The sequence below is a fragment of the Rattus norvegicus genome, chromosome 4 (assembly GCF_036323735.1).
Source record: "Rattus norvegicus strain BN/NHsdMcwi chromosome 4, GRCr8, whole genome shotgun sequence".
NCBI lineage: Eukaryota > Metazoa > Chordata > Mammalia > Rodentia > Muridae > Rattus > Rattus norvegicus.
The window spans coordinates 134,458,466-134,485,294 of record NC_086022.1 but is presented as its reverse complement, the minus strand read 5'-3'; the positions used below and the strand labels follow the sequence as shown (position 1 = coordinate 134,485,294).

General features: G+C 40.8%; 1 protein-coding gene across 1 annotated transcript in view; it reads left to right on the top strand.

The window, feature by feature from the left end:
• Nucleotides 1–562: 562 nt before the first annotated feature.
• The window catches only part of Rybp (RING1 and YY1 binding protein), a 52,070-nt gene continuing 25,803 nt past the window's right edge, over nt 563–26,829 (top strand). Inside the window, exons 1-2 of the mRNA NM_001399600.1 lie at nt 563–675; nt 1,315–1,440. Of these exons, the coding sequence (NP_001386529.1) occupies nt 644–675; nt 1,315–1,440 (158 nt within the window). The 5' untranslated portion in view covers nt 563–643. The remainder of the gene's footprint in view (nt 676–1,314; nt 1,441–26,829) is intronic.

Sequence of the window (26,829 nt, the reverse complement as noted above, 5' to 3'; positions counted from 1 at the left end):
AGCCCCTCGTGGCAGAAGCGGCAGTGCGGGAGACGCGGGCCTCGAGGCGCAGCCCCCCGCGGCGCGCGCAAACTGCGCGGAACTACTTCAGCGGAGCCGCTGCGGGGCCAGAGTCCCAGCGTCGGCCGCACAGGGCTCCGCAGCGAGTGGGGGCCGCCACAGAGCCACGGGGGCCCGCGGGCACGGCCACGTGCTCCCTGCCGGGCTCGCACGCTCAGACGCGCCGGGGCCGCGGGGGCCACCGGCAGGCACGCGCGCCCCCCGCGCGCACACACACTCCCGGGCACGCACGCCGGCCGCCCCGCCCCCCCGCGGCGCCACGCCCTCCCGCGCGCTACGCCACGCCCCCGCGGCGCCGGTCGTCGTCCTCTTATTGGTTGCCCGGTGTATGACGCGCGGCGCCCGGCCCCGCCCCTCGTCAGTCACTCGGCGGAGGCGGCGCTGGCGGGGACTAGTCTCGTCCGGAGACTGGCGGCGGCGGCAGCGGCGGCGGCGGCGGCGGCGGCGGCTGGAGCTCGAGCCCAGCGGCGGAGGGCGGGCGGGCGGCGCGGGAGGGCGGGGGCCGCTCCGCGACGCTGCGGACCGCGCTTCTCCTCTGAGCGGAGGCGCGCGCAGCTGTGGGGCGCCGGGGGCCAGCCCGTCCATGACCATGGGCGACAAGAAGAGCCCGACCAGGTACCTGCCGGGCGCCGAAGGGGCGGAAGGGGAGGGCGGCCGCGGCGGGCGGGGACACCGGCGACTAGGCCGGAGCGGCCGCGCGGGGGAGGCGCGCTAAGATGGAGACCCGGGGGCGGAGGGAGGCGGTGTCGCTCCGCTCGGGCCGGCGGCCGTGCGCGCCGCAGCCATGGCGGCTCCTCCTCAGCCGCCCTCCGCCGTCGCCGCTCCGCCCAGACAAAGGGAGATTTAACCAGGTGGGGCGGGCGGGAGGGCGCGAGCAGGGGCGGGCAGCGCGCGGCGCCGGCCCCCTCCGCGCCGCCGCCCGGCCGTCCCGGCTGCTCGCCGCCTTCGGGATCCGGCCCGCGGCCCGCGCCGCGCCCCCGCCGCCCCGCGCTCGCGCCCACGAGTCGGCCCGCTTCCTGCGCTCGGCGCGGCCCCGCGTGAGCCGTCGCCGCCGTCAGGCGCTCGGTGCCCGGGGCCGGAGGGGGCGCCCGGCTCCGCGTTGCCGGTCGGCCTCTCGCCCCAGTGCCCGCCAGTGGGGTGGATGGGTGGTCGCTGCGAGAAGTTTCCAGCGTCGGATTCCTGTGAATTGACGACGGCTTACCAGCGTTTGTTTTCTCTTCTCTATTCTCTCCTCGGTTCTCCACTCCTCGGAAGGCCAAAAAGACAAGCGAAACCGGCTGCAGACGAAGGCTTTTGGGATTGTAGCGTCTGCACCTTTAGGAACAGCGCCGAAGCCTTTAAATGCAGCATCTGCGATGTGCGGAAAGGCACCTCCACCAGGTACTGGAAGACCTGTGCTAGCTTTTGTTGAAATACTTGTTTTGGCTTTATTTATTGTGCGGAGAGGGGAGTGAGTCGTACTTTCATTATTATTGATCGCCCTCTTGCCAACTTGTTGATTACGACCCTTAGCATTTGGGGATGGGCGATGTGGTTGGGGTTGCGTGCCATTTCAAGTTGCGTTCAGTGCCTCGTGCTAAAATAAAGGATTTATGGGAGGGATTTTCCCCAGGTTTTCCTCTTGTTTCAGACATTGGATTTATTTGACATTTGCATCCTTTGGCTTGTTGCTATTGGCTCCCACCGGGGAGAGAGAGGAAGGGAATAGTGATGGATCATAGGACATTGGACATTTTGGTATTTGTTGTGTGCAGAGTAGTTTTAATTTGTCCAGAATTAGTTTTTTCCTGAGTTTAATGGTGGTATGGTGGTACAATAAGACTGGGTCGTGCCTTTTGTCTGTCTTGGGTTGGAAATATCTCTTTTTTGCACTTGAAGATACATCCTGGAGGGTTGGAAAAAGTGTATTTGTGGGGCAAGGGGCCTGCTGATGTGTCTTTTGTTAGTAGCTTATGTAGAATGGTGTGAGATGTTGAGGTGAATAGACTTAAGTTAGTGTTAATGGCTTTGTGTTAAAACATTGAAAGGGATTCGTTTATATTAAGATGAGAGTGGTTAGCTGCATGTGGTAGCAAATGAGTTCGAACTATTTGTAGAGTAACATTAAAACTAGTTCTATAGTCCTGCAGCTGTTTTAAACTTTGATTTAGAATTTCTGTTTCGAAGAGTTAGGTTATGGCGTTCTTGCTCCCATTTAAAGGGACTGTATTTAGAGCACATAAGAAAGTGAGAGTTAGCTTAGGACTCATCAGGCGTCCAGGTTGAAGGCTAAATGTTTCATTACAGCAGGTGCTTGCTTTTGAATTGGCAGCATACCATTGTGACTAGTTCCACCTGGATGTTCTGAGCGAGGTGCCTTGTCAGGGTCTAGTTGCTTTACTTACATCTGGGATTAAGGAGGCTTCAGCTGTAAGTCTTAATTGGAATGAATTGCTCCAGTTACTGGGGAATTTTGTGAATTTCACTATTAAGAAATGAGACCTTTGAATCAAAACTCAAGAACTGAAGTTTATTTCCCTGTAAGTAGTTTTGTTTTTCTACTAAAATGGCATCTCACTATATTTAGAGCTAATCTGGAACCACAATCCTGTTACTCAGCCTCACTGCACCCAGCTAGTAGGATTTTTTTTTTATATATATAAGTAAATTCACATTAGTTTTTTGTATCATACTAGATTTAGTTAAGTGGAAAACCCATTTCTTAGGATTTGTTCTGCTGTCTAAAATCGGAGATTCCATCACACAGCATGAAAGTTTAGAAATGTATTTGTTACTTTAAATCAATAGTGACTATATTATTTATGAGTAATGTTTTTTACATGTAGAATCCCGCTGAGGCCAAAGCTCTTTATTGTGGTTTTGCCTTGAGTGTTAGTGTAGTTGATGTTCGAGGAAATGACCAGGAAACTAGTAAGAACTTGAGAACTTTGCTGGTGAAGAGAAACTACAGCCAGATTCAAAAGTTTGTGTCTTATGTGTTGCTGGTAATAATTATATCACATTGAAATGCTTTTCAACTTTTACTTTTATTGAAAAGTCTGATTCACCAACTTTTTGGAAGCATGTGAAAGGTATTGATTAAAGATTTTGTTTAATGTTTTCAGAGACACACACAGATGACAGACAGCAATGAAATTTTAACTGGATTGGCATGCTAGGATATTTGAGTTTGTCCATTCCGAAAATGAAGTACCGTCTTTTAGGGATTTTTCATACAGATGAGTGAGTAGGCTTTGAGCGCAGTATGCAGGTGGGAAACCTTCACCAGTTCATGATACTCTTTTTAAAACAATCTTGCTTGGATTTGTTTGTTATCAATACTTAAGTGTTTTAAGTCGTCACTAAGTGGAATGCAAGTGACATTTTGAGTTCTGTGTAACTTGTGGGTTTCATATGAAGAAGTGAACATGACCAGTGTCTATGCTGTCCTAGCCAGTGCATTGCTTCACTTAATTTTTCTGGGAGGTTGGCCAGTACAGTATTTTCTCTTGAACCTTTTAAAGTAAATTTACATTTGAGTTTTTAAAAATGTTATTTTTTTTCTATCCATAATTTTGTTCACATTATGTCCCAGTCTCAGCCCTCCTTCCAGTCTTGTCCTTACAAATTCATTTCCTTGTTAACCCCTCCTCTTCTCAGAGACAGGGAAGTCCTCCTCACTGGAACGCCGCCCCCCATCTAGTTAGGACTAAACACCCCCTTCATTTAAGTCCAACCAGGCAGTCCAGGTAGGGAAGGAGGTCCACGGCAGGCAGCAGAGACAGCCCCCACTCCAAATTGTTAAGGGACTACATGAAGACCAAGCTGCACTTGTGCTTGTGGGAAGCTTAGTTTGGTTTTTGGTTTGTTTTTGCAGCAGTGGCCATTAAAGTTTGGTCTATAAGAACTTAAAGCCAGCCTGATGGTTAGGGTTGGATGGTGGGTAATAGATGAAAATTGGCAATTTTGAAGTAGTGTGTTTGCTGACTGACACACATAGTTTTGTTGCTCCAAGCTAGTGTTTAAACAGTCTTACCTGGTTGGCTGGCCAGTAGTTACTGTGGAGTTGTTGGTTACTTTTGCCTTTATTGCTGCTGGCACCAGTCAGTCAATCCAGGAAAACAGCTTTAAGTTAGTAATAGTCACCTAGGACACAGCTATTTGCCCTTTGTGGGTGGCGTTGATGTTCCTCAATTTAAGTGGGAAAATACTGCCCATCATCTAAAGAGTGTCTGTAAAATTCCTAGGATATGAAAGATGCTGCTGAGAAGGGTGTGTGTGTGTGTGTGTGTGTGTGTGTGTGTGTGTGTGTGTGTTGTATAACATGAAGTTAGAATAGTCTGGCTTGGAAATCAATTAAAAGGAACCCTCGGCCCCTTTCCCTTAGGGAAAGAAAAACTGATTTCTAGACAATCAGCTGCTAGCTTTTTACTTCTATTAGGATGTGCAGTAGTAATTTTAAATCTACAGTTAGAACTGTGAATTATTCTAGAAAAGGGACTTTGGAATAACATGAAGCAGAGCGAAAAGGACAGTCAGAAATCCCAAGGGAATAGGAATAGACATTTATCTAGTGGGATTGTCTGAGGGCAAAAGATATCTTTATACATTTGTTCATTATTTATGAATGATCCTGCTGGGCTAAGGTCTGTATTTTAGAGGTAATTACTACATATATGTTGTGTCTTTTTTTTTTTTTTTTTTTTTTTGAGATGGGGTCTTGAATTGCCTGTAATTGACTATATATATAGCTTAGGCTGGCTTTGAACTCCTGGCTTGCTAGTCTCCCCTTGTTAGTCTCGATAGTTCTGGTATTATAGATTATGTGCCATTAACTCTGGCCTTCCCTAGTTTATAATTCCTTTCCTAACCATATTTTCCCATTCTTTAATCCTTAACTGATATTTAAAAAATATTTTTTAGTTATGTGTTAGGTATATAGGTATGTATGTGCAGGTGAGCAAAGGCATCACATTCCCTGGACCAGCTGGATTGTTAGCTGCCTGATTTAGATCCTAGGACTCAACTCTTGTCTGAGCCATCTCTCCTGTCCCTCGTGTGTGTGTGTCCCATCCCCCCCTACCCCCTTCCCAGCTGAGGACTGAACCAGGGCCTTGCACTCTACCACTGAGCTAAATCCCCAACCCCCCCTCTCCTGTTTTTTAAAAAATTATTATTACTATTTTTTAAGAGCTTTATTGGAGATTGGGGATGTACTTTACATATATACTAATCAGTCATCATGAGTACAAATAAGTGATTTTTCTCAGTCATTTGAAAGAGTACAGCTGTCAACGCATTCCAGGTTTTAGAACATTGCTATAATGTGAGTTGATTTCCTATGTGGTGATACATAGTAAAGTTAACTCTAAAGCAGTAATAGACTGCCAGGAGGTTGCCTCCCTACCATGGTGTTTCACCCAGCTTTGCAAGAGGGAGAAATAAAGGAGCTTTTTTTGTATGTGCAAGATAGCAGGTGGGTGGGCGAGAAACAGGATCCCTTTCCGAGGTAGCTTGAGGTAGTATTTCTTACCCTCTTAATGAAGAGGGAAGGAAAGGTAAAGCATTGTAAATGCATGAACTGTGCTGGGGAGATGACTCAGTGGCTATGAGCACTGACTGCTCTTCTTCCAGAAGTCCTGAGTTCAATTCTCAGCAACCATAATGGCTCACAACCATCTGTAATGGAACCAAATGCTCTCTTCTGGTGTGTTTGGACAGGGTACTCACATAAAATAAAATCTTTAAAAAAAAATAAAATAAATGCATGAACTAATATAACTTTGTGCTACTGATGTTTTTAAATTGTGGACAGAATAACTTCCTAGACATGATGGTAGACTGATTTTGTGACCTTGTTTTTTCTCTGAATGAAATGTTCTCTTTTGGGGTTGAGGATTTAGCTCAGCGGTAGAGGGCTTGCCTAGCGAGCGCAAGGCCCTGGGTTTGGTCCCCAGCTGGGGGGAAGAAATGTTCTCTTTTAAAATAGAATTTATTGGAACACTGCTATATATTCTTGTCAGTGATTGTTAACTTTGCTAGTAGTGGTACATCTTTTCCTCTAGCTGTTACTTAAATTGCACTACTTTGAGAAATTGGGAATAAATCACTATAGGTTCAACTTGGTTGCTTTTGTTTCCAGATTTTACTTTTTTAAAAAACATTCTTTTTATGTGTGCACATTCACTGCATGGAACGTTGGGCTCTTCCACCATACCTGGTCATTCCTTGTATCTGCAGAGTTTGTACATGTCCCTGTAATCCTGATCTGCATATTTTGTGTTGAATTGAAAAGTTTTATTTAATCCCTGATTATTTAAAATACTGCCACTGTGAAAAGATTACATTGTTTTTAGACCTTTGTAGACTGCAGAAAGAAGGAAAAATTTTAAGCTGACATAACAGTTGTAGAGAAATAATTAGCTTTATAGAGATATTCAGGGTATTGAATTGGAAGTCAGAGAAGTGACTGTTAGTATAAAATTGTGTTTGAGAGTTTCAGAATTTTTCGCTTTGCAACTTTGGACTTCCCTTATAAAGATGCCTTGACAACTCAGTCTTCTGAAAATCACTAATTACTGCAGAAGCTTGTTGGGAAAACCACAATATAGTTATGATCTTTGTTGGAACCCTTTAAAGGGCATCTTTCTGGCGGTACATTTCAGACAGCAAGATTTCCAGGCCTCTTACCCATATTTCCTGAGAATCCACAACTGTGGTTTTGCACCTTGAGTCACATTGGCTTCATTGTAGTGTTTTTCTTTAATAAAAACAATCTGTAAAGTACATTAAGAAAATTCCCTGTATTTGAGATCATCAAACCTTACCCAGCCTCTCAAACTGATGTGCCTTTCAGAGCTGGGGGTTTACAAGATCACTCTTAAAACAAAATTGGGTAATTATTTTGTTATTGCATTGAACTTACTGTTTACTTCGTGTACTTGGTGTCCTTAAATAAATTACTTGGGTAGTTGTGGCCATTTGACAAGTTTTTATTGTGTACCTAACTGTCTGGGCTCTGTGTGTATGCACAGTGATGCAAAGACAGGTGAACTTCTATTCTCATTGAGCTTGAACTCCTATGGAGAGGGAAGAGAAAATATAAACAGAAAACTGAGATCATTTCAACTAGTGACATGAGCCCTGTGAAGAGTGTGCTAATGAGAAGCATAGAGGAATGAGGGGTGGACTGGTAGAGGCTGTTCTACATATAGACAGACATGCTGCTGTGTGATTTCCCTCCCTGTTCAGGTGTGGTGATGCTGTTTGCTTTTGGAGTCAGGAGAGAGTTCTACCAGTTTATGTGTGTTTTTTTTTAAGTTCAGATGTTTGCATTGCTGGCTTTGGGGGTCTCAGGGTATTCAATTTTCCTTAGTTGTATGTTATATACTATATACACAGGCCTGTTAATACCTTGCAATGTTTTTTAATCACCAGGATAGGAAATACATCACTGTATTACTGCACATTAATTATGTGCTTCAGGGCTTAGAAACCAAACCTTCAGTTTCAGTAGCTACCAAAAGACTACCAGAACTAGCTAGCTCCTTTCCTAAGTTCTCAGAGTAGTAGTAGGGCTCTTGAGCTGATAACATTCTGATGTCTTTCTGGCCTGTTTTTTCTTTTGTTGTTGTTGCTTTGCTTTTCTCCTCGGTGTTGTCTTTGCTCCTTTGATGTAGTGACTGTGTCACCTGTTTGTAGTGTACAAGTTTAAAGGCTTGATGAATTGCTGCAAAGTGGGTGCATGTTTGTAACTTGCTGTTCCAGATTCTTCATGAAGTTGTTTGGAGAACATTCCCAGAAACTCCCATAACTGGCTCATGTTCTATCACTTTAATGTTTTAAGTTCTGTGAGAGGAGTCCTTCATCATCTACTCATTGTCATGTTGCTGTGAAGAGTTCATTTATTTTACCGGTGCTGTTTTACTCTCAGGCCATCTGAGTGCTCTAAGCAGCTGCCCTCAGACCCTCCCCTCCTCTCCCTTCCCCTCCCCCTCACTTCCCCTCCTCCTTTCTGACAGAATCTATTATGATGTAGACCAGTATCTCAAGAGATACTAAACTCAGACTCCTGATCTGGGCATGGGAGGTAGCTGAGTTGGTCAGCCTGTTATCTCATCTAAAGTTGCTACCAGCAAGAGGCAGGGGCAGTTCTTCCATTTTCTTTTTTTATTTACTATATATAAATACACTGTAGCTGTCTTCAGACACACCAGAAGAGGGCATCAGATCCCATTACAGATGGTTGTGAGCCACCATGTGGTTGCTGGGAATTAAACTCAGGACCTCTGGAAGAGCAGCCCGAGCTCTAAACCACTGAGCCATCTCTCCAGCCCAAGTTCTCCCATTTTCATGTCCTCAGGGGGGCAGGCTCACCAGCACCCCACCACCAGGTGCTGCCTAGGTGAGGGGCAGGGCTAGCTCTCCTGCTTTCTCATGACTTCAGGGTCAGCTCTGCATCAGGCATCAAGGTGCAAGGGGAAAGAGTCTAACTTTGTGAATGAGATTTAAGGTATGACACTTCTAGAGGTCATAAAAGGGAGTTTATTCTCATTGTTTGTTTTTTGTTTAGCAATTTTTCTTTTTGTTTGTGTTTTTGAGCTGGAGTCTTGACTAGCTAGGGTTGATCTGGTACTCAGTATGTAGCCCAGGCTAGCCTTGAACAGTTCTCTTGCCTCAGCCTCCCAGAGCTTTCAGGAGAACTCCTCTTTTAAGAACTTGGATGGAAAAAGATCAGAGCATCATGTAGTACCTAGTGATGGGAAAGACCAAGTGAGGTGACTGTAATGCTGGTCATGGTGTGAGGCCGCTCATAAGAGTTGATGATTAGGGCTGGAGAGATGGCTCAGCGGTTAAGGGCACCCGACTACTCTTCCAGAGGTCCTGAGTTCAATTCCCAGCAACCACATGGTGGCTCACAACCATCTGTAATGGGATCTGATGCCCTCTTCTGGTGTGTCTGAAGACAGCTACAGTGTACTTATATATAATAAATGAATAAATCTTTCAAAAAAAAAAGAGTTGATGATTAAAGTGGAAACAGTCTTTTCCTTGAAGAGAAGGACTCATCATTGTTTTTGAATGTAAGATTGGTTGTATAGACTGGTTCATGCTGGGCTCAAACTCATGCTTGTCAGCCTCCTTCCCTGGATTAATGGACCACAACTGGTCTGTGCTACTATATATTCTGTTTCTTTCACCTCTTTTTAACTCTTCAGGTGCTTGCTTAGGATTCAAATGCTTTGAGTTCCCAGAGACGATTGTTCATAGTTATAGTCATAATGGTCATCCTCCTCCTCATTATTAACTGCCTCATTGTCTCCATGCTTGTGTACATATGACAAATATACCTGCTTCTCCACTTGAACAGCTTAAAGGCTGAGTTCTGAGAGTGTTTTCCAAAGGGGCCTCACAAATCCTGCCACACAGACCACTCACAAATCCTGCTTCACATTGTTTCCTGACTTGCATTGCTTTTAGGAGGGAATCTAAATCCTGAATATCCCAAGACTTTTGTAGTTTGGTCTTTTCCTATGTCTTCAAAACTTCTGCAAGCAGCGTGCAACTAATACTCTGTTTGCCCTCTATACAGAATGTGTTTGTTCCATACCACACTGATGTCTTCTGAGTGTGGACTGTGATGTCTCACTTCTTACATCCATTCTTCCTGCTTGCGCGCGCTCGCTCGCTCTCTCTCTCTCTCTCTCTCTCTCTCTCTCTCTTTCTTTCTTTCTTTCTTTCTCCCTTCTCTTCCTTTTTAAAAATTTATTATTCTATGTGAGTTGGTGCTTTGCATGTATGTGGGTCTCTGTGAGGGTGATCTCTGGAACTAGAGTTACACACTTGTAAGCTACCATGTGGGTGCTGAGAATTGAACTTGGGCCCTCTGGAAGAGCATCAGGTGTTCTTTTCTTTTTTTTTTTTTTTTTTTCGGAGCTGTGGAGCTGGGGACCGAACCCAGGGCCTTGCGCTTCCTAGGCAAGCGTAGAGCTAAATCCCCAACCCCGCATCAGGTGTTCTTAACTGCCAGGCCATCTCTCCAGGCTTTTTCCCCTCCCTCGGTTTTCTTGTTTTTTTGTTTTTTGTTTTTTGTTTTTTTTTTTTTAAAGACAGGGTTTCTTATATTAGCCCTGGTTGTCCTGGACCAGTCTGGCCTCAGACACAAGAATTTACCTGTCTCTGGCTCCAGAGTGCTGGGATTAAAGGTGTGTGCCATCTCTGCCCCCTTCTATTTTCTGTTTAAGGGTTTTTCTTTTTTGTGTGTTCCGGCTGATGTGTCTGTCCTTCCAGATGGCCTTCCATGAAACTTTTTGCACCCATTCTGTCATGCATGTATCAGCTGTATTTTTATTTGATTGCCAGTGTGCCTCTTTTTCATCTTGTTGGAGGACAGGGTTTTTTTTTTTTTTTTTTTCCTTTTTTAAAATAGTTTTTGTTTTCCTGTTTTATAATATACCCTGGCACTTCTAGGGGTTCACAGATGTTTGCTGTATAGAATAAATAGTCGGAGAAATATATAGTTCTTTTGTTGGGGTTCAAAAGCCATTACCTAGTTTGTGCTAGAGCAACACCCTCACCAGTTTTGAGTTCTTAATGTTCTTTCATATATGAGGGCTTGTTTTTAGTGTTACTGGGTTAGGTGAACATTGTCTTGCTGAAGTGTGCTCCTAAGAGTAATAACATTCCTGTTTTTGGTTTTGTTTTCTAAACAAATACTGAGACTTAAATATAAGATTAAAAAGTCTTGGAGGCAGGCAGTAGTGCATTTAAAGTAGTTCCTGGAGTGCTTTTTTGAGTTGTGGTGCTTTGTGGCACACTTGAATATCAACTGTCAATAAGTATTATCTTAGTAGTCTAGGTGGTGGTTTTAGCTGCCAGAAGTCGTTGGGAAGTCTGGAAATGAAGCAAGGGGTTGAGTGTATGGGATAAACTGATTTTGAAGAGGCAGATTGCTTGTTTCTAAACTGGCACTTATTGCGGCTTACAGATGGTCAGAGAACACCGACCAGTATTCGAAGCCCTCTGTCCATTCTGCCATTACAGTGTTGTCTATAACTTGATGTTATACCTCCTACATACATAGGGTAGGTAGCCTCATCTTTGTACCCGTTGTTCACTTTGTTAGATAATGTGGAGTAATTATGTTTTGTTGAATTCTTGATACTTCATTTACTTAGCTATACTTTGATTTCCATGCAGTATTGACACTATGGTGGCAAAAATGAACCCAGTAAATTATGGCAGTTGTGGATATGCTATAGGGTTACTCAGAAATTTAGAGTTAGAATCATAAGGTAAACAGGTGACATTTTAAGCAGGGTTAGATAAAGCTTTCTCTTTTCCTCTTAGCCAATTTACAATATCTGTTTTATCTTGTGATTGGACGAGAAAAAGAAAAACAGTGGAAGGTATACAGGGATATGTAATAAAGCATCTGAGTCAAAACTTAATGTATTTTTCTATACAATTAGAGCATGCAGCATATAGTGACCTTTGGAAGGACACAAGATTGAGGGAATGCTAGTTTCCTCAATATGATGAATCTTAATGTGGTGGTTAGTCATAGAGAGAAAACAAACTTGGTGACTGCTTTCTAAGAACAGCTCAGATGTTGCATGTAGGGTGTGAGGTTTACTAGCTCTTTTTTACTAAAACTTGGCTACCGCAGGTACTGGAAGAATATGGCAAGTTAGATAGTCTTGCTTGGCTCTAGCAATCCAGAACTCTTTAGTGGTTTACATAACCTGTAAGGAAAAGGGTGCCATTTAGACTGACTGACTGCAGGATTCAGATTTTTTGACCAATTCCCGAGTCTTGCTGTCTTACACATGTGGTAATATGATTGGCCAAACATTAGGTGACTCAAGCTTTGGTTCTTAGGAAGACCATCTAGTGTTCATCACAGCTGAGCCATTTCCATAGCCCATTAGTTTTTACTGACTGTATGAGTAAAGAAAATGTCAGTAAAGATTGATGATAAACTAACCAGTGGTGGTGCATGTCTTTAATTCCAGCACTTGGGAGACAGAGACAGGCTGATGTGAGTTCCAGGATAGTCAGCTACACAGAGAAACTTTGTCTCTAAAGTGGGGGAGGGGGGAAAGACTATTTAGAGACTAAACAAAAATAGAGACACTTCTCGTTTGTCAGCAGCTAAAATGTTTTTGAGGAATTTAGTTATTGGACCAGAAATACTTGTACATTTTCCCTGGTGCTATGTAAAAAAAAAGGAGGTTTTGTTAAAAGTGACAAAATATGGTAGTAGCATATGGGAATGGGAGGTGAGCTGTATGAAAGATTTCAAAACTTTGTTATAGCTCACTTAGGATGCATTTAAGAAATAAGTTTTGTGAACACTTTGTGTTTACAAATTTTTTATTTGTAAGAGTAAAGTTGAAAATCTGCTTTGTTGTAGAGTGTATTATACAAGAACTAAGATTTTTTTTTTGAATTTTTTATCAATACTGTACTCAAATCCTCCACTGAAGAACAGATTTATATAGGTTCATGGCTCTCAAAACTTATCCCGTGGAAACACCTGTAAGATTGTGTAAACGCATTGCTGGTTCTTAATCCCAAGAGTCTTCAGTAAGCAAATGTGAAGTAGGACCCAGAACTTAGAGTGGGTTTTCAGGCAGTGTCATGCTGCTGGTCTGTGGAACTCATCTTAGAATTGCTGGTTCACATTGTTGTTTCTACAGCTTTTCCTACTTAGGACCTCCGTATAAAGGCATGTAAACTAGGCACAGAAATCAAATACTTGAGGATAATGCTATAAATTTATCTTAAAATTCTTTGTATATTGATTTTACTATTTATTAGAGACAAGCTAATTTGTATACTATAACCAGGTAGATGTACTTAGTTTTATATATATATTAGCTTAATATTGGATATGTGAAACATAAAAATACTTTCAGTGTTTTCAGAATTGCTTGATTTTTTTTTTTTTTTATAATCAAAATTCTGAGAATGCTGTATCACAAATGTGTAGTACAGAATGGCAGAAAGATGTTTAGGGCCATCTCAGAAGTTGTCAGGTCTTATTATTCCAAAACCAAAATTTATTGAGCCTTTTTTAAAAAATGAAATTCAAATGAACTCAGTTTGTATTTGTATTTTCCCAGTCAGGGTTCATTTGCTGTAGCTAGCTCTGTAGAACAGGCTGGCCTTGAACTCAGATCTTCAACTGCCTCTGCCTCCTGAGTGCTGCGACTAAAGGTATGTGCCACCACTACCAGCTTTGTACCTTTTTACTTCATTTTGGGTCACAACTAAGTTTTAAAATATTTTAAATTAAAAAGAAGAAAAAACTGTATGTTTACACGAGTGCCCACAGAAACCAGACAAGAGGACATTGGATCCTCTGGACCTGGAGTATTTTGTCATTTGCTCATCTGTGGGTACTGTGAGCCAAACTCTGGTCCTCTACAAAAGCAGTATGAGTTCTCTTGAGGAACCCAATTTTTAAGTTAACATTAACGGAAGTACAGAGGTCCTCCTGCCTCTGCCTCAAGAGCTAGCAGTCAAGGAAGGATTTCAGGGCTGGAGAGATGGCTCAGTGGTTAAAGAGCACTATGACTGCTCTTCCAGAGGTCCTGAGTTCAAATCCCAGCAACCACATGATGGCTTATAATCATCTGTAATAAGATCTGCTATGCTGTCTTCTGGTGTGTCTGAAGGCAACTACAATGTACTTATAACTAAATCCTTTAAAAAAGATCTTTTGATGTAATTGTTATTTTGTGTGAAGTGACATGGTAGCGGGGATCAAGAAGCATAATATCCCCAAATAAAGCTTGGGGTGTGTATGCTGTGGCACAGTTAGTTACTCAAAACATAAAAAGGGAAGAGTTTATTTCTCAACACAGAATTGTTATTTTAAAAGTTTGAATTGTTTGGGTCATTTGGTCATTTAAACATTACATACATGCATAACATTATGCCTCATGATTATTCCAAGGGTCAAAAACTTAAAAATTCAAAATAATTTTGGAAATTATAAAGCATAAAGATTGGCATTTAACTCCTTGAGTATGCCTATGCTAATGGTCTTTTATTAGTTCTGATACCATTATAATTACCATGTGTATTACATAGAGGCTGAAAGGTGATGATTAGACAGGATCACAGTATACTTCTTGCAATTTTCTGTGAGTCTGTAAATGAGTCTAGAAAATGCTTAGGAAAGGATATGTAAGGGGCAGGAGAGATGGCTTGGTGGTTAAGAGCAAAGACCGCTTTTGCAGAGGACCCAGGTTCAACTCAACAACCATCTGTAACTCCAGTTCCAGGGGGTCAGGAACTCTTTTTTGACTTCCATGGATACTAGGCATGTATGTGGTGCATAGTCATACAGGTGGAACATGCACTTTTTTAAAAAAAGAAAAATGGAGCTGGAGAAATGGCTCAGCAGTTAAGAGCAATGACAACTCTAACAGAAGTCCTGAGTTCAATTCCCAACAACCACATGGTGGCTCACAACCATCTGTAATGAGATCTGATACCCTCTTCTGGTAGGTCTGAAGATAGTGTACTTAACAAAAAACAAATAAATTAATCTTTATAAAAATGTAAATTGTGGTTTGATTGATTGTACAACTACTGTTGCAGACCCCTGAACATAGCCCATTAGCATGGTATTCTGGATCAGTTATTTGAATAGTGCTCTATACTTACTTCCCACATCACTTTTATGTCTTTTTCCCTAGTGTTAATATTTGAAGCAGTTTTGGGAGGTAGCTGCTACTAGATTCAGTAGGAATAGTTCAGTAGTTTAGTAGGATAGGAAAGGCGATGAAATTAAGAACCAGCTAGGTGTACAAAATATTTGTAGTAACCTTTACCCAGCATCTTCACAACATTCCATCTTTTCTAGGGCTATTTCCATTCAAAGAGAGCAATATTACAATGCTTGTTCAGAATCCTGGAAAAAAGCCTAGTCGCAGAGCCTGTAATGTGTAGTTAACACTGTATAGATTAAAGAGATTCATTTTACTTATTCCTATGTTTCTTTTTCTTTGTTTCTTATCCTTCTCATCCTGACTTCTCGAGAAAGAATGCCTTTAAATATAGACAGTGCATAGTATTTTCTGCCTTGAAATCAAAAGGGTTGTTCATTACTTGACTTAGAAAATCACACAATTCCTGGAAAGAACTTTTTATTATTAAAATGAGCAGCACAAAGCAATGAGTTGGGAACTCTGTATGTGACACAGTGGGAAGTACTTGCCACCTGACCAGAATCAGGTGAATATACGCTTGGGACCTTATAAGTTCTGCTTTCACATTGCACTGGCTCTGTGCCCAGTTCTTTCAGTTACTGTGGAAGTCAGGTGATATCCAGCGTGTCCTTAGTTATTAGGATATAGTATATGTCAGTAAACAATCAGCACATGGGTTGGCAAATACCTCCTTCCTGTCTACCTCTCTTATTCTAGATACAGAGGACTGTGAACCTTCCTTAAGCATGGCACACATCACATTATATACAAAGAACTCATTGCTACTGATTTCCCTGATACCTGTTTGTGAAATTTTGCCATCATTTTGCTCCTCCCCTCCCCTCTGAAAACTTTGAACACACCCTTCCTGATGGGTTTGGGGTTTGTTTAGTTTCTCTTTTTGAAGGGATCCTGAGACTGTACACACGGGATATTGTGTGACTGTGTTTTCTGATTTATTTTGTTGTCTGAGACAGGGCTTAAACTTTAACTTAATTAATGCCAAATTATTTGTCTAGAAATTTGTAGGGAAGATGTGTTTGTGATGTGCTACTCCAATGATGATAAGTACTCTTATCTCTTGCTTGAAGTTTTATCTGATACAAATGTTGGAGTGTTCAGTGTATGTAACTGAACTATTCTCTCTTTTTTTTTTTTCTGTTTTTTTTTAACTAAGCTCTTTTACACACCCTAATTTTTTCTAAGCACAGTGTAGACTGATGGAAAGTGAGGGAGGAGACAATGGTATTCGAATGTCTGAAGTTCTTGAAGGTAGGTGGTACATGCCTTTAATCCAGCACTTGGGAGGCTGAGGCTGGGGATCTATGTAAGTTTCAAGACCAAGTCAGGTCTACATAGTCCTAGACTGCCCAGGGCTACATAGAGACCTTGTCTCAAAAACAAAACAAAGGACCCCAAAAAGAAGAATGTCATTTGGAATCACTACAGAACACCCAGTGCAGAAGACAAGTGTACATTATATGATGTACTGCAGTCCTGGGGTGGTGCATACTTATACTTTTGTTTTATGGTGCCAGTTAAAATAAGGAAACACCCTGTAGCAAAGTTCTGACAGATGCCATCTACATTGGGAGGTTTCTGTGACTAGCTTGACAAGCCATCCTACATCTGGGAAGCTTGGTGTGACCTTGTTTTTGTTTTTAAATCTTCACTAATGACCTTGTCCACTCAGTGCTGATAAGGCCCAACATTTAATGGGGATTTAACATACAGCAGGAGTTATGCTAAGTTGATTTCACGCAATCCTTACAAGGCAATGGTATGCAGAGAGGTATATGGCTCTTAAACAGATAAGGAAGTGAGGCTTAGAGTTTAACATTCCTGGTTTTTTTGTTTTGTTTTGTTTTGTTTTCTTTTAGTAGAATCTCACTTGATCTTTGTTGCTACATAGAAATAGCCTATTTATTTAAAACCACAGTTTAGAAACATTAGATGCCCATTCACCACGACGGTTAACGTAGTAAAATCTCACTTTATTCCTCTAATATTTTGCTGCTTTAATGCTATTCTTCACTGCATTCTTTTATTAGTTTTTGCCAGAATCTCTGTACCTGTATCAATTCATGTCTACTCTCTTGGAGATCAGAAATACAGAGAGCATGTAATTTGTTTATTCAATAATTAGTTGATGATTTTCTCTCTGCAAGGCTCTCTTGCCCTTGGAATGCATTTTCTGGCTACACTAATCAGTGCTCATTGAACATATTCTTTATGCCACTTTGTTGCCTGCCCAGCTGCATACACTTTGTGGTTTAGGGCAGACTCCATCACAGAGGGACATCCCTGGCCCAGTTGGGTAATTATTAAAAACTTTACCCTTTATCCGTATCTGGTAAACTCCAACTTCTGGTACAAGGTCCAGCTAATGATAACCCTTTAGGGAAACCATTCTTGATTCTTGTGTGATGTCTGATCATTAAAGCAGTGTTGTATTAGGTCTCCCGAAGAACATGAAATTATTTTGTACTGGATTTTTTTTTTCCTTCACATTTGTTTCGAAGCACTCAGGGTAGAAAATTGTTATTTTCCACAACAGGCTTTTTTTTTTTTTTTTTGTATTCTTCACTGTACATTTCAGAGCATAATCCATTATACTCATTTCTTGTTTAATTATCCCTTAGGGATAATTATGTCATATGTTGGGTAAATTTCTATGTAAATTGATATTTCCAGTTGAAAAAAGAGCTCGGTATGGTCCCTCACTCCTGTGATCCTAGCACTCATAAAGTTGAGACAAGATAGAGTTGGGAGGCCAGTCTGGGCCGCTGGTGTGACAAACCAAAGGTGGAGTGTGCCGCACAGTGTTTGCCTATATGTTACTTGTGTACAGTCTGAGTTTAATCTCTATCTAGCAAACACACATTAGCACAGCACACCTTCATCCTGCAATACAGACAAACTAGGTGGATGGCTTGGAAATATTACCATACTGTGTAGCCCTGGCTATCCTGAAACTGTCTTTGAACTCAGATCCTCCTGCCTTTGTTTAGCCTATGCTGGAATTGAAGGTGTGACCACTAGGCTGGGCTGCTATCTATTTCTGGTTTTATTTACTTTTCACATAGACTATATTAATTTTATGATGGTTTCTGTGATCATAGATTCAAGTATATATCTGCTTTTCTACTCACAGCTGACATACAGTTGATGTAAAATATAAATAAAATAGGCTTCTGGTGAAGCCAGTTACTTTAAGAAGACAAGCTCCTCACAGGTGGGCTTCTCATTCTCTATTCAAGCTGCTGGATACAGACTGTACAAATAGGGACAGGGTGGGTAGTCTGTATCCTGAAATGGCTTAGGGTGATGGTAAAGGTAGATTAAATTCAACAAACTTGAAATCTGTACTTGTCTTCAGGGATTTTGCAGTTGAATAGCACTCTGAATGGTTGTAGTTCTTTTACTAAGGGATTTTTCAAGAGATGAACTAGATAGAGCTCTTGAACCAGGTACTATCATTTTTGGCCAACTGGGGGTATTCTTTGTCTTCCTTTCAGATCTTTGGTACTGTTTGATAAACGAAGTCCCTAAATTGTTTATTAATGCTTTCAGAATTATTTGGCCTAATGTGAGTTTCATAAGTGGAAATGACATTTCTCCCAATGCATTGTTTTGGTAAAGAGCTGCATTTTAAAAAGTCAGTTACTAACTGACTAACAGACTGATCTCCACCTCTGTCTCTCCTGCCCCATACTTTTCCCTAGCACTGGGATTACAGGCATGCACTTTATGCCAGGCCCAATGGTGGTTGTTTGAATAAGCTTCAGAATGGTTGTATTTGTTTGCCTTTCGTTTTCTTGTGCTTCGAAAACCATTCGAATATTGTAAGTTCAGTAGTGACCCCCAAATACACAGAGCTTCAGTGTTGCTAGACAGGAAGGTCCTCTTCAGCCATCACTGAGTTTATGCTGCACAAAAGCTTTGAAAAGACCGGTGCTACAGTATATGGGGTGTGTTTGAGTGTGGGGTGTATGTGTAATGGTGGTTTTGACACTAAATTGACAGCTCAAAAATGTTAGAATCTGTTGCCAACCAAATTAATCAAGAATGAAAATACATTTAAAAGTATTTAGCAAGATTGTGAGAAAATATTTTGCTGTACAAAAATATGATTTATTAGTGTTTTTAGTATGTATCTTCAAATTGTGTTAAACAAGTAGACTTTAATTTTGTGATTTTTATTGTAATGTGTTCATTAATTTCTTGTTTGCTAGTGTCTTACATGATAGCCCAGGCTAATGTACAACTCACTGTGTAGCCCAAATACTGGGATCACAATGTGAGTCCTCATGTCTAATTTACTTAAGCTTGAGATTTTAAAGATGATAAATAGTACAAATACCTGTTTATATTGTTAATTCCTTTTAAATGATTTTTTGTGGTTTCAGTGATTGGTCTGTCTTTATATTGATTCTATAGTTTTAATTCATGTAACTTTATAATATCTTGAAATTAAGCAATGTGACCCTCTATCTTGGTTCATTTTCAGTTAATTTGGTTTATTCACAGTTTATTCGACTGTTTCACCCTTTGTAATTCCATTATAATAAATTTTAAAATCAGCTCTCAAAATCCTGTGAAAGGACACACTAGGACTTTGAATATATATGCACAGAGTTGAAGAAAGCTGGCATTTTACTGTCTAGTCCGTGGACATAGTTTATCTTTTCATTTATATTTAGGTTGGCCTTGAACTTCTGCCTTTGCCTTCCTAGTGCTGGATTACAGGTATGGTCGGCCATACCCGGTCATCATTGTGTGTCTGTGCGCCCATTCATCTTCATGCCACTTTCCTCACCCCCCCCCCCCCGTTAACTTTTCTAGTTGTGACTTTTATTGTTTAAATTGTTGACATATTAGTGTTTTTTTCTCCGTCTTCAAGTGATACTGTACTTTTTTTACATGTACTTGAAGATTTTATAGTTCAGTACTTCATTCTCCTGGCCTTGTGCTTTGTCATGTCATGCATTTACTTTTATGTCTCTTTAATCACCAAAAACAATCTTTTAAACTTTGCTGTGACTAGTCAATTATTTTAGAAAATATTTCCAGTATTTAACAAAAATAAGTCATTTCCCCACATTTATTGTGTCCAGTTTTCTCCTTTCCTTTGTTCAGCTTTATCTGGTAATATCTTCATCCTGCCTGAATGGCTTCCTTATACCCCTTCAGATAGGTCTGAAGTGACTGATTTTATTTTTTAAAGTTTTGTCTATATTATGTGTGCATGCTTTTATGAGTTCATGTGTACCACATGTGTGCAGTCCTCTGAGGCTACCACATCCCCTGGAACTGGAGATAACAGGCAGTTATGAACTGCCAGGGGGCAGGGGATACTGAGACCAGAACTCTTGTCCAAGAGCAGTTAAGTGTTCTTTTTTTGTTTGGTTAGTTTTGTTTTTTGCTTTTTCAAGATGGGGTTTCTCTGTATAGTTCTGGCTGCCCTCAAACTCACTCTACAGACCAGGTTGCCCTCAAACTCAGAGGCTTGCCTTCCTCTACTCCCTGGGATTAAAGGCATGCATCACTACCACCCAGCACAGTAAGCATTCTTAAATGCCTAATTTTGTCTCCAGGCTTATTTACCTTTTTTATTTAAATACTTTTTTTGGCAGTAGCATTATTAAGAAACAGTTCACATCCCGTACATGTCTCTTTAGTGCTTCAGTTCCCAACTAAATGATACAGTAAGACTTTCTTTATCCATTCATTAGGTAATACACATTTGTAAGTTACCCTTTTGACTTAGGAAAGATGCTATAGTTAACATTTTATGCATAGTTTTGTGTGGAGATATGCTTTCATGTTTCTTGGAGACATAAGAAGTGAAATTGCTAGGTCAGAGAGGGTCTTTGCTTAAACTCTGAAGAAACTACCACAGTTTGTTTTTCCAAACTTTCTGTTCTGTCTTATATTGATAATAGTCTGTGGAGCTTCTAATTTCCTGTCCTTGTTAAGTATTTTAATCCCTCCATTGTGTCCCCCCCCCCCCACTTGGTGGAGGTTGGCCTTAGTAGTTTATCCGTGCTCTTCCTCCCAAACCCCTCACCTTTTTGTTTTTAATACCAGGTCTCACTATATGTAGCGCTGTCCTAGTCCTCACTATGTAGATCAGCTTGACCCTGAACTCACATATCCTCCTGCCTCTGCCTCCTGAGTGCTAAGAGTAAAGGCATACACCACTAAGCTCAGCTCTGGATTTTTTTTTTTCTTTTTTCTTTTTTTTTTTTTCGGAGCTGGGGACTGAACCCAGGGCCTTGCGCTTGCTAGGCAAGCGCTCTGCCACTGAGCTAAATCCTCAACCCCTGGATTTTTTTTTTTATTAGTACATTTCAGCAATTGATTATGATGGTATAGTTTTCTTCTCAGTGTTTATTTAGCATTTTACTTTTTTACCTGAAACTGTCAGTCAAGTCCTCATACATCATCTAAGCAAAGGAATGCCAAACCTCTTACAGTTGTGGTGGTGTGGATGAGAATGCGCCCCAATAGGCTCATCTCTTGTAATATTTGTTCCCAAATGATGGAAGGATTAGGAGGTATGGCGTTGTTGGGAGGTGTGTCACAATGGGTTTTGACAACAACATGTTGCCACCACTCCCTTCCCCCAACTTGCAGATCCTTCTACCATGCTCCCTGCCATGATGGTCTTGGACTATTTGTAGCCTTCTACCTTAAGCAAGCCTCCAATTAAATGCTTTCTTTTATAACGTGCAATGCAACAGTGACTCAGACCTTTGGCTGCTGGTACTTCTTAAAACAAGCCATAGAGATTGTTTATCCAGATGTTCTATACAAGGAGCTAAAATCCAATGAGATGGAGGAACTGAATAAAACCACATCTAGATCACACCACTCTCTGCCTCCCTGCGAGTAAACCCCACAAGGTGTAAACCAATCGTTAGGGACAGGACTGGAAGAAGTGCTCTAGACTCAGAAGTGCAGCTACTCCCATGCTTTCTTTCTCTGCTTCAGAATGTTTTACCCGTGGACAGGCAGAAATGAAGTAATGTGCCTTATTTCCTCCCTTCTCATTTTCTGTTTCCCTGTCTTTAGAACCATGGAAGATGGCATGCATTTCCTGACAACTAAGGACAGTCTCTTGGTTTCTACTTCTCACAGTTCTCCAGATGACTCCTGAGGGATATTCCCAATTAGCAGTATATAAACAATAGCAACTCTCAGATTTCTAGTGGTTATGTTATTTTAGCAGGCTCGTCATTTGGTTTTGCTTGCTCTTCTTGAACAGCACTTAGCTTGACAGATATTTGATATGAGGGATTTCAAAGTGTGAACTGTTACTCTTGACATATCTTTCTTTTCTTTGCCTTCTAATTTCCTCCAGTGGCAAATATGTATATCTGATTTTTTTTTTTAATTACCGTCCGAAGCCCATCCAGTAGCGGTTCCTTTCCCTTTGTAAGAATTTCTTTGTTGGAAGTCTACTTTCATATTGGTCATGTTACTTGATGACTTAACTTTGTAGATAGTTGTGGACCACCTGAGCATTTTGACAGAATAGAAATGATCTACATGTCTTCATCTCTTTGAAGCTTATCTGCTCGGTTATATATTTTCATTTATCAGAAAACAGGTTGCTTAATAAAATGGGGCACCCATTCCTTACCTTGCAGACTTAATGTTTAATGTAACTGGTTTACACAAGGCTCTCAGAAGGTCATATAGAAGTGCAAGGCGAGAGGAGTTTTAAAGTTTATTTGTATGTATGTACACATATGCATACATGTACACTGTGCATATGAGGGTCATAGTACAAGTTGATGGACTTAGTTCTCTGCTACTGTGTGGGTCCTAGGATTCAAACTCATCATTAAACTTGACACAAACGTCTTTATTCACAGCACTGAGCCATTTTGCTGTCCTGAAAGGAGTTGGTTTTTGTTTTTTAATAGAAATGTGAGCTGTTGAAATTTACATATGAGGTTTTTTGTTTTGGGTCTAAATTTTGATTGTTTAAATCTTATTAGGAAAAAGTATTCCTATCTTCTCAGGAATCCTCCATCCCACTCTGTTTCCCCTCACCAATAATACAAATTCTGTTCCTATATTTGTTTCTTCAGTATTTTATTTCCAGGTCATTAGATATACAAAAAAAGTATCAATGACTTTAGCATATTCATTAGTTTTACTATTTGAATGATGTGGGTTTTTTTATGTGCATATATGTCATCAATTTCTTTGGTGAAGTGAACTTTTATCTTTTTAATTTTTATTTTAAAAATTAATTTTAAGGTCATACTACCTTAGGAAGTTAATCGTTTTTCACAGGCATGCTGATATGCTGGATAGCAATAGTTTGTTTACATGTTTTTGGGAGAGAACAGAAGCCACTTATATAGCCCAGTCTGGTCTTGATCTTGTGACCTTTCTCCTGCTTCAGTGTTCGAAACACTGGGAGCATAAATGTGTGCCATCACACTTGATTAAATAGGCAGGGTTTTTTAAGAAGTCATAGTTAAAATGCTTTTGAAAGTGTTCTGGCTGACAACAGAATTTCCTTTTCTTACTGACATTTGAGGCTGTCAAGAGCTCTGCCCTGAGATGGGGGAGAGCTATAGGACAGGAAGTTGTTCATTGTTGTTGGCTAAGAGATAGATTACATCCTTTTGGTTATTTAGTAACCTGTTTGAGATCGTCTCATTTATTTTTTTTTCTTTTTTTTTTTTCGGAGCTGGGGACCGAACCCAGGGCCTTGCGCTTGCTAGGCAAGCGCTCTACCACTGATCTAAATCCCCAACCTTGATCGTCTCATTTATTAACAAATTACTGAGAACTTGAGCCTAGAAAGAACTTCTAGTCTTGTAGACTATACTTTCCTAACCGACTTTGTTAGTAAGTCTTCCATAGTCTGTCCCTGAGCTCCTAGCCCTGTGTTTTTTTACAGTTCAACACCCTGCACTTGAGGGAGAAAGAAAACCTCTATTGTGCTGTCAGTGTATTGCTCTTTTATAGCTTTCTTGGAGGAAGGATGGTTTTCCCACCCTTGGTTTTCCTTTTTCTAGTTGTCTGGTCACCAGGCTCAAGGGGACTGAACTTTAGATAAACCACTGGATGGAAATAATGGACTGAGCTGAAATTGGGCTACCAACAAACTTAAGTGGTTGTTCAGATGTCAGTCGAGGTTTTAAGAAGTTCACTTAATCACCAGAGGAACTTTGTAAACCTAGAATTCAAAAGGAAGAGTATATTTCTGTCTTGAAAGTTTCTATATGGACAATAAGTTCCTGATTGGTGAGATTGTCTTTGTCCTGTGTCAATTGCATGCGCGCGCCTGTGTGTGTGTCTGTCTGTCTGGTTGCTTCTACTTCACCAGTGTTGATGGCATCAGAGTGCCATCTACCTTGTAGCCCCCAAAGACTCCTATTACCCAGAATTTCCTTAATTTCAGAAGTTTTTTTAGAAGACCTGTGCAATGTTGGCAGTCTCATCAAAAATGACATTTTTTATTGATGTGCTTCTTTTGCCTCTTGGTGGCTCCGATGATGTAGGCAGGATGTACCACCACCTCAATGTGAGCCTGTCAGTTCTGAATGGTCACTTTCACTGTAATCATCATGCCTTTTCCAGTATTGGTTGCCTTGGTGATAGTATCACCAACCTTTTTTGGAAACAGTTTTTTGGCCAAGGCAAATGTGGTGCCAATCTTGCCTCTGCTGCACCTCAGGTACATGACTTTGTTCTTGCTGGGGCTGAACTTGGGCAGCATGGTGGAAGCAGCTGGTGTTGGATGAACCCAGATTCCTGACAACTGAAGAAAGTTGCAGTGCAGCCTCTTTGAGCAGAAAACTGAAAGGCTTGTTTATTATAAAAGGGACACATGTGTGTGCCATGGCTCTGGAGTCAATCGTCTCTTTCTACCATTATATGGGTTCTGAGAATAAAACTCAGGCCATCAGGCTTTTGAAGCAAGTTGTTCTTATCTGCTGAGCCATCTCCATGGTCACCAGTGCATGAGTTTTAAAACATTTTCTTGGACCTTACTAAAAGACTGAAATATGCATGATATGTGAAAATGTTCTAAACATGGTTTACACAAGAGCAGCTATTCTGTGAATCCTTTAACCTATCTGTAATTTGTATGCTTAAAATGTAGCCTATTGTATACAAGTAGAGAATGAGATGCAAGAATATTTGAAAATTACGTTTTTTGTGCCTTAAAATCTAGAATTGGGTTGCTATAATTTCTATTTAACAGATTTTTTTAAATAGAATAATTTACAGTACATGTAAATTGTGTGTTAACCAGCTCCATTTTTAGTGATTTTACTTAGCCGTGCAATGTTCACCTGAGGCCTGTTTTGTTCTGAAACATCACCCCCAAAGTTCTCTGGTGCCCATCCTCTTGTCTCAGGGCAGCTGTTGACTTATTCTAAACAGAAATACCCATTGGAATCAAACGTGCAATTTTTGCTCAACATGTTGCTGAGGGTTATTTCTTTGACATATCAATAGTACATTTCATTTCTTTTAATGTTTTGTAATTTGTTACCCGGATAAACTTCATTTTCTGTGTTCATATGTAGGTAGTAGATTTGAGAGTAAGTCTAATTTTATTGCTTAACAGTAGGTCCATGGGTATATATGTTTTTAGATTTCTTTAGTAGTAGATACCTATGGGCAGTTAGCAGACTTTAAAGAAGCTTCTTTAATTGCTTACAAACTCTTTTCTGAAGTAGTGCCATTTTCACATTACTGTTAACCAACACAACACATCAGGGTTACAGTTCCTTATCTTCAGCAGGACTTGGTGTATTTATTGACTTTTGATATTGTAGTCCTATGAGTGAGTGTATTGTGAAACCTCCTTGTGGTTTGAATTTTTATTTCTTGAATGACTAATGATTAGCATCTTGAGCTTGCTGCCTTCTTGTAGCCCTTGGTCAAGTTTCTATTCAGGTTTTTAGCTCAATTAAGAATTAGGATTGTTGGGGCTGGGGATTTAGCTCAGTGGTAGAGCGCTTACCTAGGAAGCGCAAGTCCCTGGGTTCGGTCCCCAGCTCCGAAAAAAAGAACCAAAAAAAAAAAAAAAGAATTAGGATTGTTTTTATTGAACTGTAAAATACTCCTTTTGTATTTTGGATATATGTCTGTTACGTTGATTTTTTTTTTCCCCAAGTTCTTGGTGTATTTTGAAGAGAAAAAGTCATTATTGTTGCTGTGAGTGTTTATGTCCCTCAAAATCCAAGTGTTGCTATCTAATGTCCAGTATGTTGGTGGTGGCTTGGGAGAATACTCTCAATGGGATTTCATGTCCTTTTCTTTCTCCTCCTTTCCCCATACGAGGGCATGCAGAATACATTGTCTTTGAGAAATGGGCTTTCATCAGACAGCAGATCTGTAAATTTTTTTGATATAGGGCCTTAAACCGTCAGAAATAATTGAGATAACTTGTGTTTATAACTCATATCTCAGGTATTTTGTCATGGTAGCTCACACGAACTGAGGCCCACCCAGTTTTTCCAAAGTAGTATACATAAGCATACATTAATACTTATTTGATAAGTAGTTGTGCTTTTTTAAACCTTTGTTTGTGGGGGAGATGTGTGTCACAGCATAGTGTATACGGTCATGAATTCATCATGAATTAATTCCTATGATGCAATCACCTGTCAACATCATCATCATCTGGGGAACAAGTCTACCGTAAGTCAAGAGAACACTTCATATTCAAGCCATAACAGTTACCAAATTGCAAAAATAAATCTTGAATAATAATGTTTAAAAGGAGACCAAAAATTAGTTAAATAGGAAATTCACAGTACTAGAATTGGACTTCATATGTGCTTTTTATTCTACACACTGTAGAAGACAGCATAGTGATAACAAGTGTGTGTCTATGTATCTGTCCTCTGTCTGTCTGCCCGTCCATCCTCTAGCTCTGCACCGCCCCACTCCCACCCACTTGCATCTGTGAAGATCAGAGGACAACTTTTAGCATTTGAATTTTCCTGGGACCTTGTTTCTTTTTCTGCACTGCATAATTTATTCTAGGGTCCCTGGCCCTTGAATTTCCAGAGTGATTCTT